Source organism: Notamacropus eugenii, chromosome 2 (genome assembly GCF_028372415.1).
Source record: "Notamacropus eugenii isolate mMacEug1 chromosome 2, mMacEug1.pri_v2, whole genome shotgun sequence".
NCBI lineage: Eukaryota > Metazoa > Chordata > Mammalia > Diprotodontia > Macropodidae > Notamacropus > Notamacropus eugenii.
In genome coordinates, this window is record NC_092873.1 from 343826104 (window position 1) to 343840078 (window position 13975).

At 47.9% G+C, this 13975-nt stretch overlaps 3 protein-coding genes across 6 annotated transcripts in view; 1 reads left to right on the top strand and 2 right to left on the bottom strand.

The window, feature by feature from the left end:
- Positions 1-12: 12 nt before the first annotated feature.
- PSMC5 (proteasome 26S subunit, ATPase 5) lies at positions 13-4233 on the bottom strand. Of its 2 annotated transcripts, none has more exons than XM_072645841.1 (12): positions 4075-4233; positions 3609-3680; positions 2731-2800; positions 2067-2164; positions 1805-1861; positions 1484-1714; positions 1174-1300; positions 863-1053; positions 661-759; positions 457-567; positions 261-347; positions 13-114 (listed from the first exon to the last, which is right to left on the bottom strand). In XM_072645841.1, exons 1-12 carry the CDS (start codon positions 4096-4098, stop codon positions 61-63), a joined length of 1221 nt encoding a protein of 406 aa, XP_072501942.1. In that variant the 5' UTR covers positions 4099-4233; the 3' UTR covers positions 13-60. The 2 variants fall into 2 exon arrangements, with proteins under 2 accessions (XP_072501942.1, XP_072501941.1); XM_072645840.1 differs by having other exon boundaries at positions 3609-3683.
- Positions 4234-4646: 413 nt separating this feature from the next.
- FTSJ3 (FtsJ RNA 2'-O-methyltransferase 3) lies at positions 4647-11800 on the top strand. Its single transcript, XM_072645835.1, has 20 exons — positions 4647-4780; positions 4885-4990; positions 5259-5305; positions 5408-5487; positions 6139-6238; positions 6315-6509; positions 6616-6731; positions 6840-6944; positions 7041-7141; positions 7420-7500; positions 7602-7739; positions 8204-8339; positions 9424-9611; positions 9775-9895; positions 10045-10313; positions 10467-10555; positions 10645-10744; positions 10837-11020; positions 11103-11197; positions 11395-11800. Exons 1-20 carry the CDS (start codon positions 4714-4716, stop codon positions 11588-11590), a joined length of 2514 nt encoding a protein of 837 aa, XP_072501936.1. The 5' UTR covers positions 4647-4713; the 3' UTR covers positions 11591-11800.
- A 401-nt stretch (positions 11801-12201) lies between these two features.
- The window catches only part of DDX42 (DEAD-box helicase 42), a 43969-nt gene continuing 42195 nt past the window's right edge, over positions 12202-13975 (bottom strand). For all 3 annotated transcript variants that reach the window (XM_072645832.1, XM_072645833.1, XM_072645834.1), the window contains one exon: positions 12202-13655. In XM_072645832.1, coding sequence (XP_072501933.1) covers positions 12963-13655 — 693 coding nt within the window. In that variant the 3' untranslated portion in view covers positions 12202-12962. The remainder of the gene's footprint in view (positions 13656-13975) is intronic.

Below are 13975 nucleotides of genomic sequence, written 5' to 3' on the forward strand. Positions count from 1 at the left end.
GAATCATAGGAGAACTGTCCCATAGGAGAGCTTTATTTGGGAGATGTAAGGCTGACCACTTCATTTCCATAGTTTCTTGATGGACATGTTCTTCTCACTATCTTTTTGCATGACCTAAAGGAAGAAATGATAAGCCTGTTAAAATAGGGTCCAACCTGGTCCTATCCCTCTTCACCAAAGTTACAGCCCAGAAAGGGGGCAACCAGGTCAGAGTATATTATGGTTTCCCACCCCCCCCCCCCCCATCACAGCCTCTTTACCTTGGCTACTGCCATCTCAAAGTCTTCCTGGGTGACATGGACACGCCTTTCTCGAAGGGCATACATTCCAGCTTCTGTGCACACACCCTGCACACAGAAGGTAAGATGAAGAAAAGACACCATGATATCCTCTTAACAGGATTCTCAGGTGCCAGCGCCAAAAAACATTCTTCTCTTCCTATGCCCTCTAGGTTACCTTCACTTCAGCCCCTGATGCCCCAGGCATGAGCTCTGCAATTTTCCGTAGGTTGATGCCTCGAGTTAGGTTCATTTTCCGAGAATGAATCTTCAAGATATCCAATCGTGCCTGTAGTGGTAGAGAGGAGAGGGAAGCCTTGAGCACCACACTCCCCTCCTCTTAGGCAGCTACACTTTCCCCTGAGTGCTCTCTACCACCAACCTCCTCATTAGGGGGCGGAAACTCAATCTTCCTGTCAATTCTACCAGGGCGAAGTAGAGCAGAGTCCAGGATGTCAATTCTGTTGGTGGCCATGATAACCTGTGAGAAAAAAGAGGGCTTGTCAGCTGTCTTTATTCTCTTTTGCAGGCTAGGTTCTACCCTTTTCTTCTTCTCTACCTGCTCCAACCAGAGTCCTTCCCACCTTGATGTTTTTAGTGGCTTCAAAGCCATCCAGCTGGTTGAGCAGTTCTAGCATTGTTCGCTGTACTTCACTGTCTCCCCCAGAACCACCTTCTAGGCGTGAAGAACCAATGGAGTCAATCTCATCCATGAAGATGATGGAGGGGGCATGTTCTCGGGCCATAACAAACAATTCCCGTACCATTCTTGCCCCTGAAAAACATAGGACGTGTCAAAAGCTGAGTACGAAACTGGGGGAAGGATTCTGGTTGGCCCCGCACCTCATCTAACCCATGGTTACCTCATGACTTTATCTTCCCCTACCATGCTCACCTTCACCAATGAATTTCTGTACCAGTTCTGAGCCAGAGACACGAATAAAGGTGCAATCAGTGTGATGAGCCACAGCCCGAGCCAAGAGAGTTTTGCCAGTTCCTGGAGGTCCATACAGCAACACACCCTAGGGTAGGGTATGCGAAACTCAGTCCTCTCATAGTAAATTCCACCTCTATTCTCTCATATCCCAATTAATGTCTTTCAGGCACAACTGCCTCTGACCTCTTTGTGACTTAACATTGGTATCTGGTGCAGGGCATGGATGAGAACCTCCCATTTGGCTCCCACAGTAAATCCTACCCCTCACCTTGGGCTGTGCAATGCCTAGTGCTTCAAAGAGCTCAGGATGCTTAACAGGCAGTTCAATCACTTCTTTGATCTCCTTGATCTGCTTGTCTAGGCCACCAATCATCTCATAGGTTGAATCAGGCACTTTTTCCACCATCATCAAAGATACCAATGGATCTACTTTGTTGGGCAGAATTTTGTGCAGGGTGTAGCTGTCATTTCGAAGAGCCACACGGCAATTGGGTGTCACCTGGTTATGGTGGATGATTTTAGAAAACATCACTACAATACAGCACACAGGTTCCAGCCCCTTACCCCCTTTATTCCTTGCTACACTTACATCATTGATGTCGATGTTCTTATCTACATCAACCACAAACTTCCCTTCAGGATGTACCTAGAGGGAGGAGTTTATTAGCTTTCCAAGTGGCATCAGTCTCCATCCCAGGTACCAAGTCATACAACCAAGGAAAAGTCAAGGAACATTAAAAGAATATGTATCAACCAATAAGATGCAACACTGTCCCCTCCCAAGGGTCCATTTAAGGGGTAACAAATATAGCAAATAAACCTGTTTCAGTCCCTGGGGTCAAACTCTGTACCTTGACCAAAACTTTCTTTTTATCCATAGCTCGGACCACTTCCCCCACATAGGACCCCTGCTCCTGCAACAGCTGCAGCTCCTCCCGTAGCAGGCGCACTGTATGAGAAGCAAATATGAGCAGTTTTGTTTCTTTTAATTTTGCAACGTTTTGCTAAATAGCTCAACAAACTACCTGATTACCATTCCAGCCCAGTAATTCAAATAATTCAAGCACTGTTGTGAAGCATAAAATATTTTGATCTTTAAATGTTTTCAATATATTTAGAAATGTAAATAATGCTAATCCAATCATAATGCTTCTGTTCAATTGTTTTGGTTGTGGCCAACTAGTGGTAACCCCACTTAGGGTTTTCTTGGCAAAGACACTGGAGCTATTTGCCATTTCCTTCTCCAGCTCATCTTACAGTGAAGGAAATTGAGGCAAACAAGGTTAAGTGATTTGCTCAGGGTCATACAGTACTAAGTGTCTGAGACCAGATGTGAACTCAGGAAAATGAGTTTTTCTGACTCCAAGCTTGGCACTCTATCAACTGCACCACACAACCGCTCAATCACATGCTAGTTTGTATTACTATTTGAAATGTAGCAAGGGAGGGTACCACCCAGAAAGTCAAAACAGAAGCCAGAATCTATGAATCCCAGTCATTATGCTGGGCTCCCACCTTTTGCATTTAGCTCATTTCTTTGTGCTTGCAAACGACGTAGATTTTGGCTCTTGTCATTCACGATCAGCTGAAGTGGGCAGAAGATAACAAGTATAATGTATAGGCAAGTAGCTAAAAAAAAAAAAATTTCCTGGCCAAATTTCCTAAATGTGATTATGAAAAGGGACAAGGTCTGCTATACCTGGTTTCAGATTCTAGCAAACAGATCACATCCACCCTGTTCTATGCCTCAAAAAGTCCTGCCATGATTCAAAAAGGTCCAAAGAAGAAGCTAATTCTAGCCTAGATATTACATGCCCTCACAAAGAGAGCTTCAAAATTCTGGGGGACCTTTATTTTTTTTATTAAAGCCCAGGTCAGTTATTCACTACAACAATGGAGTTTGTAACACAGACCAGACAGCTGCTAACCCTACCTCTTACAGCTACATACTTTATTTTTCCTACAAAAACTTTAAAGCCCCCACCGAAGCTTGTGAAAATATCCTTCACTACGTCTTCATTCCACCCAGTTTCTACTCTTAGACCTCTAAAATTAGAATTCTGGGTTTTCTGTCTTCCTTGAGCTCAGGCCCAAGCAACAGGTGTCTTCCCAGCATTTGTCACGCGGAAGGTTCCCAAGCTTCTTCATCTCACTTATTTTTTTTCAACCCAACCCCCTCCCTATGTGGCCAGCCCAACTTTCCATGCCTTCCCTCCCTCCCTAAGGGGGGGTCCTTGGAGACTGATTTCTTTCCCCTCCTCCCAATCTGACCCCCACTCCCATAACACCCGGGCTCTCCCTCCCCCCTCCATCCCATGGCCTCCCGGAGTGACGCTGACAGAGATTCCTCCCGGAACCTTCAAGCCCTCCTCGTCCCTTGCCCCGCGTCTCACCTGAAGTTCCTCGATCTTGGACAGGTAATACTGCCGCAGCCCACTCCCGGCCTTGCCCTCCTCCAACTCCATCTGCTGAAGAAACGTTATCAGATAACATTCTGGGGGGTGCCTACGGCACAGAGACCCGTGAGGCTGGCACAGCTCCCTGCCCGCCAGGAGCCTGCCATCAACGCGGGCGTGAAAGCGACACGCACCCGCACGAACACCAATCACGCGCGGGGCACGAGGGCGGCCCCGCCCCGTGCGATCTGGGCTCGGGGCCGCATCCCCGGCCCCTGACCCGGCCGGGGCGGCGCTGACAAAGCACGTCGGCCTGTGGGGTAGCACCGGCCCTAGCTGAAGCTCGGCCCCCGCCTCCATCGGATCCAAACCTGGGTTCGGTTTGTCCCCCGCCCAGATATGACTTCCAAACCCCATCTGTCCCCGCAATTTCCCTGCCCGGGCCCCGCCGCAACCTTCCTACCTGCTCCGGTCCGTCCAGCGCCATCTTCCTTCCTCAGATCCGGATGCCGGCATCCAAGTGAGTTCTGGGCGCAAGCGCAAAAGGGCGGGAGCCGCCGCGGTCCGCGATTAAACTTCCGGGTCAAGCGACGCGACTCTCAAGAATGATCGCTGGTAGAGGCCATGTTGGGAAGGTCGGAACTCCACGTCTGGCCATTTCGGAGAGCGAAGAGAGGAAATGACCCGAAAATGCCCCTCCCAGACACTCCCTCGACAATTGGCTCCTACTGCTCCCTCACCCGCTCGCTGGGTCTTAGGTTTACTTGTATGGGAATCCAGGGCGGAGCTCTTGGGGACGTCACTTCCTGCCTCTGACTTCCACGGCAGTAAAGGGCTTGGATTAGATCACCGTGAACGTCCCGCCCTATGGGAAAGTCCAAACCGTCCTATCAAAACCACCTCAAAAATCTTTCTCTACAGACTCAAGATGGCTGAAGGGGCGGAGTCATCTCCGTAAGAGCGAAGGCGACGGAAGAGGGAGGGAGCGCATCCCCAGCCTACACGTGCCCCCGAAAGTTGGGCCGGAGGTTCTGGTGGGCCTCCGCGCGTGCGGCGGAGACTTCTCCCCGGCCAGAGTGAGGGCACACCTCCCCGCGGCGCCATGGGAAAGAAGGGCAAAGTCGGGAAGAGCCGGCGGGACAAGTTCTACCACCTGGCCAAGGAGACCGGTGAGTCGCGAGGACCCCGCGGGCCCTCCGTCCGGGCCTCCGTCGTCCGGGCCTCCGTCGTCCGGGCCCCCGGCCCCGCTCACTCGGCCCCTCTCCTCCCGCAGGCTTCCGTTCCCGCTCCGCGTTCAAGCTGATCCAGCTGAACCGCCGCTTCCAGTTCTTGCAGAAAGCCCGGGCCCTGCTGGACCTGTGCGCGGCGCCCGGGGGATGGTGCGTGCCCGCGGCCCCTTCCTCGGCCTTCCTTCCGTCCACCCCCACCCGCCGCGCTCACGCCGGGCATTTCCTAGGGCGCTGGTTCTTTTTATCTGCCCCTCCCCGCGCCCAGCCCCCGCCGCGGGACTGACAGGTTACAACGCCCCTCCTCCCCCTTCACCATCCCCCCCCGCCCCCACAGACACGCACCCAGGGGACAGAAGCGGGCTCCTTCGTGCTGGAGGAACTTCCCAGCGTCATCTCCTCGCTCTCTTTAACTCCCCAGGCTGCAGGTGGCTTCCAAGTTCATGCCAGTGTCCAGCCTCATTGTGGGTGAGTGTACCGTGTGGCCCCCCGCTGCGTGGGCTGGGGAGTTTGGGGTCCCACCCGCATCCCCCGTCGTAGCTGGGATCTCACCCTGCGTGTTTTTTCTAGGAGTGGACCTGGTTCCCATCAAGCCCATTCCCAACGTGGTTACGCTGCAAGAGGACATCACAACCGAAAGATGCCGCCAGGTCAGCCTTTGCCCCTCGCTCCTTTGGGGAGTCCTTGCCATGGGAGTGAGAGCTTTGGCCGCGTGAAGGAAGAAGCATCTGCTAAGCACTTGCACTGTGCCAGGCACCAGGGATATAGATACGTACAGAAGATGATCCTGGTGGTGGCATAAAGGAGACTCATTCCGGAGTTTGGGTTCTGAGTGAGGGTAACAGAGAGGGCCAAGTGACGAATGGCTGGAGCCCTCAGGCCAGACCACAGTGGGGGACGCATTTGTGAGGGGCATGAAATGGCTTCTGGTAGGGGCAGGGGGAACTAGGGATTGGGGTGGGCACAGGTGGTGAGTGAGTGGGGGTTGGAGCCAGGTGTGTGTGTTCAGTGTTAAGGATGGGATTTGTCATCATGGATTTTTTCACTTGAGAGAAATGCAAGTACGTAAGCGGGAGAAGACTTGGGACCCTGTTTTACCCATGGTGTAACGTCCAGTGTGGTTGTGCTGTTTATACAAGGCTAGTTGTGTTGTCCTTGACTTTTGTCATTCTCCATTTTCATGTCCATCATGTGTTTCTTGGTTTAAGTGAAAACATGTATCCAGCCCTTGAAAGGGGCTACACCATAGGGAAGATCTAGAGTTTGGTAAGGAGGTGTGACTTTCTGTTTGCCTTTTCCAGGCTCTCAAGAAGGAGCTGAAGACTTGGAAGGTTGATGTTGTGCTCAATGATGGGGCCCCTAATGTAGGGGCTAGCTGGGTCCATGATGCCTACTCACAAGGTACCTAAGGAGATTTGGGGCTGGGACTATTCACAGATAGTGAACACTCTAGCTGACGAGTCTTGATTCCCCTCAGCCCACCTGACCTTGATGGCACTCCGTCTGGCTTGTGATTTTCTTGCACGTGGTGGCTGCTTTATTACTAAGGTTTTTCGCTCTCGTGACTACCAGCCCCTTCTCTGGATTTTCCAGCAGTTGTTTCGCCACGTCCAGGCCACTAAGCCCCAGGCCTCCCGTCAGGAATCGGCAGAAATCTTTGTGGTCTGTCAGGGTGAGTTGTCTTTTATCCCTGTATATTCTACTCCTAAGGCCTCTTTTTTTTCCCCTTTAAAGCCTGTTCTTATCTTTTCCCTTTTCTCTATACGCTTCTCTTCCAGGTTTCCTGGCTCCTGATAAGATTGACAGTAAATTCTTTGACCCCAAATTTGCCTTTAAAGAGGTTGAAGTTCAGGCCAAGACTGTGAGTGAATTGGTAACCAAGAAAAAGCCCAAGGTATGTATGTGAAAGAGAAGTGCACATACCCTGAAATCTCTGAGAATCATTGAAAACACCTCAAAGGGGACTCCCCTGTCTGTTCTGTGTTTCTTTCCTGGTCCCTAGGCTGAAGGCTATGCTGAAGGGGACCTCACCCTCTATCATCGGGTCTCCCTTACTGACTTTCTCCAAGCAGCCAACCCTGTTGACTTCCTCTCCAAAGCTAGTGAGGTGAGTGTCCAGAATTAAAGAGACTTGTGGAAGAGTCTCCCTGACCCAACTAGGAAGTTTAGTCCTTTCTAATGATTCTCCTTCCTTGCTGAGCAGATCATACTAGATGATAAGGAATTGGAACAGCATCCAGCTACTAGTGAGGACGTCAAGGTGTGCTGCCAGGACATCAAAGTACTGGGTCGAAAGGAGCTCAGGTACTGGGGCGAACATCTCAAATCATGAGACTGAGAGGGACCTTGGGCAAGCCTGAGTGTGTATGAGACAGAGTAAGGCCCAAGGAGACTTGAGGAGCAAGTGGTAACTGGTACCTTTCTTGTAACAGGAAACCTTTGTCCCAGAAATTCGGGTTTGGGACAAAGCATTGATTTTCACTTATTTTGTGATCTTGGTATCTGAATGTAGCTCTGATGCCCTCAATGAAACATTTAATGATGATAGAGTAGGGTGGTCAGTAACAGGGCTTTTGGAACAGGTCCCTGCTGAATTGGAGGACAAAGCTTCGTCGGTTTGTGGCCAAGAAGCTAAAAGATCAAGCAAAGGCACTGGACATCAGGTAAGCTGAGGATCAAGGCAGAGCATAAAATTTGAGGAACATTGGAAGAGGGCTAATGACATTGACTGTGCCTTCATTTATCTGTTTTACCTCCATTCCAGTCTTAGTTCTGGAGAGGAGGAGGAGGAGGAGGAAGAAGAAGGAGGAAAAAAGACAGCAGCTGCTGCTGAGGATGATGAGGAAGATTTGGATAGGGCTCTTGCAGAAATGAAAGCCCAGGAGGTAGCAGAGCTGAAAAGGTGAGAGAGAAGGGTTTGGTAACAGAGCTAGGGCCTTATAAGTAGGGAAGGAAGAGAGCAATCCCAGGACACAAAGTATGGGAGTGGGTAGATGGGGGGAGTACTACATCATCAAAAAGTACTACTTTTTTTTTTTTAAAGAAAATTTCGCTTTTTATGAATGCATATAAAAGCCAGAAAATTGCTGTGAAGGATTTACTTTGTGGCATCAAGTTGAATTTGTTATCTAGTGGAGGCTTCATTGTAAGACACAGGTTCAGTTTTCCAGTGTAGTTCATCAGTTTTCCATTTGTGGCTTATATCATGTTTATAACATCTCCAATTTGAACCTGTCTCCAGGTTCTTGACTTTTGAGTACGCAGATTTGGGAGAGGGTTGTGGGGTTTGGAAAAAGCAGCCTGTGGGGCTTGGCTGAGCTTTCTGTGTGCCTGGAGTTCACTGGAATTGACCCCACACTCATCCAGGAAGAAAAAAAAGCTACTCCAGGAGCAGAGGAAGCAACGGGAACGTGTGGAGCTAAAAATGGACCTGCCTGGAGTTTCCATTGCTGATGATGGTGAAACTGGGATGTTCTCCCTACGGACAATCCGTGGCCACCAGGTGGGCTAGAGGGTAAACAAGGGCTGTTCAGTATACATGCAGCATCACGCACTGCAGATTCTCCTAGCACTATTTAACTATGTTGATTTTGTGACTTGTGATTGTAGATTGTGAAAAAGCACAGGACTAGGAGTTAGGAAATATGGATTCTCATGCTGAGTCTACTATGTGTCTAATTAGTACATAATCTCTGTGAGGATAGATTGAAAGAATGGTACTTCTTAAATCTGGAAAGATGAAGGCTAGGAAGGAAAATATAAAGTTTTCATGAATTAGGGTGTGAAACACAGACTTGCTCACTGAATTTGAGAACATTAGGGCCTCAGCAAAGGCCTCTACTAGAGTAGCTTCAAGGATCTATCTGCCTTTGAACCTGTGCTGCTTAGCATTTTTATCAGTGACTTGGATAAAGAGGTGTGCTTCTGAGATCTGCAATGACACAAAGCTGGGAAAGTGAGGCACAATCTAAAATCTAATACCCCATTCCTCCCTTTTAAATTCCAGCTCCTGTACTTAGCATCATAAACTCAGCTGTAATAAGGTAGAACCAGATTACACAAAAGATCCAAGGAGAGGGCTTTAGTGGATTATAAGATCATTGTGAATCAACAGTAAGACAAGACAGCCAAAAACTTTAGTTTTCATTGAATTGTCATTTATTGTGTCTCCAGAACAAGGGAGGCATGATAAATCTTCCCTGGTGCATCCTGAGCTGTTCAGACCATATCCAGAGTATCTTATTTTGAGTGGCACATTTTAGGAAGAATGTTATAGGGTAACGCAGCCAGGATGGTGAGGGGATTTGGAAAGCAGGCCATATGATGACTGGATAAGAATCCATTTTCAACTATTTAAAGAGCTATTATGTGGAAGTATTAGACTTGTTATGCTTGGCCCCAGAGAGCAAAACTAAGAACTCTTAAGTCTAAGTTGCAGAAGGAAGAGTTTTACCGTTTTAAGGTCAAACTACATGTAGTAATGTTTTCCAAAAGTGAGATTATGGGTATAAATTTAAGATATAGTACTTTGAAAATGTAAAAGCATCATTTTGATAAGCCTTGGCTTGTTTTACATTTAACCACAGCTACTACAGGAAGTGGCACAAGGGAATATGGGGGCTGCAGACAAATTCCTTTTGGAGGAACCAGAGAGTGATATCTATTTGTCTGATGAAGAGGATGAGGATGCTGATGATGAATCTCTGGCCAGCGACCTGGACCCTGAAGAACTAGCAGGAATTAAGGGATATGGAGCTCCTCTATCTCAAAAACGGTGAGCCCAGTTTTAGGGTGGACTTCTTGATGTTTCTTTCAGCTCTAAATTCTATGATTTTATTATATGGAGGAGGAAATGTGTATAATTGTAAGAATTAGTGTGAGAATCCTTAAGAGTCTGCAGGCTGAAGTTCCCCTGTGATCCATTTCTGGACCCACAGTGTGAAGTTTGCAGAGCAGCAGCATCAAAAAGAAGAGGAAGAACAAGAAAATCCTCTTTTGGTGCCATTGGAGGAAAAGGCCGTCCTTCAGGAGGAACAAACCAGCCTGTGGTTTTCAAAAGTAAGTGTCAGATCAAGTATAGGAACTATGAGGAGGGGTCTGAAGTCTGGTTTCAGGATTAGTAATGGTGGTTATGAGGTGGAGGAGGCAGAGAGGACTGCTTGTTTCCATCCCCCTTTCCCGAGTTCTGAAGCCCTGCCTTGTCTCAGGGTGGTTTTGCTGGGATTGAAGATGATGAAGATCAGGCCCTGGAGATAAGCCAGGCTCAGTTGTTGTATGAGAGCCGATGTAAAGAAAAACAGAAACACCAACAGAAGCCAACAAGTTCAAGGAGGGAGGAACTGCCTTCCCAACCTCAGGCCCAGTACTCTAGCACAGAGGAAAAGCCCCCTCCGGAGGCAAAGGCAGCCACTTCTGTTAGAGAGGAGGAAGATGACAGGAGTTCAGACAGTGAGAGCAGCAGCAGTGAGGATGAGAGGTGAGAGGGCCTCTGACGGTGATGGAGCAACATGTGGTAGAACCTGGGGAAGGCTTGATTCCCTGCCATCTCCCTGCTCATTTTTCAAGCAGTTCCTTTGTCCTGCATGGGAAGGGGATTTGATTAGCTCCTGCTTTCATTCCTTTTTAATAGAAAATTAAGCAAAGGTCCCCGAGGTAAGAAGCGAGGCCGTTCAGTGGAGCCTGATGATGGGTTTGTGGTAGTGCCTATTGAGGACCCAGGTAAGAGGGCCAGGATTCTGCTTGGTACGGTGGACAGGGGCATTCTGGGATGCTTTGTTGGGTACTCAACTCAGAATCCATCCCCTCAGCCAGACGCCAGATACTGGACCCAGAAGGTCTAGCCCTAGGTGCCATGATTGCCTCTTCCCGGAAGGCGCGGCGGGACCTTGTAGATGACTCTTTCAGTAGGTATGTAGAGTGGGAATTATGGAGGATAGGCTCTAGGTGGATGGACAGCTACTTTAGAAAACATTGGGTAAATGGGTATTCTTTTTCATTAGATATACATATAATGAAGAGGAAGGAGACCTCCCTGAGTGGTTTGTGCAGGAGGAAAAGCAGCACCGAATTCGGCCACTTCCTCTAGATAAGAAGACAGTGGAAGAATACCGGAAACGCTGGCGCGAAATCAATGCCCGGCCCATCAAAAAAGTGGCTGAAGCTAAGGCCCGAAAGAAACGTAGAGTGAGTAACAGGAGTATTTTCTGAGGCAGCCAAGAAAGTTTTCCTCCAAAGGCAGTCATGTAATTAAGGATTCTTTCCACAGATGTTGAAGAAAATGGAGCAGACTAAGCGGAAGGCAGAGGCTGTGGTGAATACAGTGGACATCTCTGAGCGGGAAAAGATGGCCCAGTTGCGAAGGTGAAATATTGTTGGTTATTAGGTCTAGAACACAAATTTTTGGTCTTGGGACTTTTTACACTCTTTAAAAACATATTGAGGACCCCCAGAGCTTTTTAGTGGGTTTTCATCTATTGCTTTTTCCACATTAGAAATTTAAAGTCTTAGTACAAAAAGTGTTAGCAGGAGGTTTTTCAATTTTCATCTTCTCTTTGCAGCCTCTACAAGAAGGCTGGGTTTGGCAAGGAGAAACGCCAGGTTACCTACGTTGTGGCTAAAAAAGGTGTGGGTCGAAAGGTCCGACGACCAGCTGGAGTCAAAGGTCACTTCAAAGTGGTGGATACTCGAATGAAGAAAGACCTGAGGGCACAGCAGCGTAAGGAACAGAAACACAAAGGCCGGAGAAGGAAATGAAAGGACCCATGAAGGCCCCAGAAGGACCATGCATATCTTAGTTTCAAACTTGACTTATTTTTGAAAACTGCTCAAATCAAGCCCTCTGTGGTTAATGGTCATTGTTTGACCACTGTTTGTGCTATTGTGTTCCCTCATGAAAGGACATGTGGAAAATAAAACCTCCAAAAAAGGCAGAGCAAAAATTAAAGGGAAACACTCAAGTTTAAACCCTGCATCTCTGGTCTGTAATGGGATCTTTCCTATACTGACCACCTTAAGCATGATCCTGAGATGACAAAGCTGGCAAGGGATGTTATTCTTCTTATAGTGAAAAACTGATAGTCTTCACAGTCAGGGACTCTGGGAAACCGTTACAGAATAAGTCTGAATCTGAGATAGAATGACACACACACACATACACACACACACACACACCAGGAATACTCCCAGTAATAAAACATTTACTAGAGCAAGCAAAAAGGAATGCACATCTGAAAGAAACCTTCACAAGTGTCACAAAATCTGGTAGTTCTGGATACTTTCATAAACAAGATGAAAACAAATCATTTCAGCAAAAAGATTATTGTGGCAAAAGTAAAAAAAAAAAAAAAGTAATATACAATTTGAAATCAGATTTTAAAAACTGCTGAGGTTTATTTTTAATTAAGAAACATCTTAGGCCTAGGGAACTCCTAATCACAGTAGCTCTGGACACAGCTCATCAGGAACAGCTTTCCATTCTCCCATGTATCTGAAGGTTACTGGCTGAGGAGCCAAAGTACTGCTTCCCAAAAGACCTGGCACACCTGTAACCAGGTCAAAAACTTCTGAGGTTGTGCTTGTCTGCTGCCATTTGTGGAATCCAAAACAAAGTGCAGAGAGCCTGTCCACCTCACACTAACCCTTACCTGGCCACAGGAAATGAGGAGAAAATCTGTCAGGAGTTGGAACAAAAACAAAACAGAACCACAGAGCACAGACCTGTACTCCACAGTTAGCTTTCAGGACAACCTGAACTGGCCCCTCAACACCAAAATAGGATTTCAGGAGCAGATATGGCTGCCTAACAGCTCTTAAGTCTCTCAGAACATACCAGAAGCTCCATCCTAGCCAGAGCTCTAGCTCTCCCTGTGGCTAGAGCCCTGCTGAAACTTGAGGGTTCAACACACAAATGAGGACCAAAGCAGCTTCAAAGGAAGCTTAAGAAAAATGATTCTAAAGAAGGGGTCCTATTTCTAGGCCCTGGCTATTGATGTCCCTTAGGAGCTGAGGATCTTTGCATCTCAGATTTATGGGCCCCAACTTATCCCCCAGGACACAGCCATTTATGAAGAAATCCTTAAAAAAAATACACTCCACCCATTCCATTCCATGCTTCTGCACACAGCCTCTAACTGTCCCATCGACTTTTCTTGCGTTTGGGTGGCTCAGGCACAGCAAAGCCATCTGCTGTCTTGTCTGTCTTCAAGTCCACCTTGCTGTCCATCCTGTTGTCCGTCCTGCCATCTGTCTTGCTCTCACGGCCACAAGCCTCTTTCCTGCTCTCTCCATTCCGACCATCACTCCCAACTCGGCTTTCCCCATGTCGACCACCACTCCCATGTCTGTTCTCTCCGTGCCGGTGACCATCTCCATGCCGGCTACTGCTTTCTGGATGGCGGTATCCATCACCATGCCTGCCATCTCCATGACGTGGACCTTCACCATGGCGATTACCACTGTCTCCATGGCTATGGCGACTACTACCTCGGTTCTCTGGGTATCGCTCTCTATTCCCATTACCACTGCCACCACCAATTCCTTCTCGGCTGTTGCTCCCAGAGGCTGAATTGTTGAGACCCTGGGTTCCAGTAGGTGAGTACCCTCCTGGAACACTGCTAAGGTTTCCAGCACTGGAAAAGCCCGGGATGCTCTTGGCAGCTGTGGCAATGGGGCTGTCAGAATTGGCATGGCCCTGTTGGGCTGAATTACTTGGGACAGAATTCAAGCTCCCTGCACTGGTCCACCCACTTGCCCCAGCAGCAGAGCTCCCAGCTTTTTGGTTGCTTAAACTGGCAGCAACAAAATGGCTCTTGTACTGCGACTATAAGAGAAACAAAGAGTGCACGTATGAGTGAGACAAAATTCAGAGAAAACAAATAAAGGTATACACAGTATAACAATTCTACATGTATAGCAGAGCTCTGTCAACCCTGATAATATTCTACCCTGCTCTTCCTCCCATGAGCTGAGTGAATGGAAAGAGATGAACCCAATATACATCTCTATTTTCTCATTAGGTCCCATTTAAAATGGGAATCACTGAGGAAACCATTTTTAATGTGTGCAAATTCACTTTACAGGTGAGATGATCAGAACAAAATCTGTCATATATCAAAGTTCATCTCTATTCATACATAACAC

Bases quoted from the DNA above. Each gene is read 5' to 3' on its own strand.
- PSMC5 (XM_072645840.1), bottom strand. From the start codon at position 4,098: ATGGCGCTGGACGGACCGGAGCAG. The intron at 3,684-4,074 runs GTAGGAAGGTTG...ACGTTTCTTCAG, and splicing joins CGCTGGACGGACCGGAGCAG to CAGATGGAGTTGGAGGAGGG. The intron at 1,301-1,483 runs GTGAGGGGTAGG...ACCCTACCCTAG, and splicing joins TAGGCATTGCACAGCCCAAG to GGTGTGTTGCTGTATGGACC.
- FTSJ3 (XM_072645835.1), top strand. From the start codon at position 4,714: ATGGGAAAGAAGGGCAAAGTCGGGAAGAGCCGGCGGGACAAGTTCTAC. The intron at 6,945-7,040 runs GTGAGTGTCCAG...CTTGCTGAGCAG, and splicing joins TCCTCTCCAAAGCTAGTGAG to ATCATACTAGATGATAAGGA. The intron at 11,198-11,394 runs GTGAAATATTGT...TTCTCTTTGCAG, and splicing joins AAGATGGCCCAGTTGCGAAG to CCTCTACAAGAAGGCTGGGT.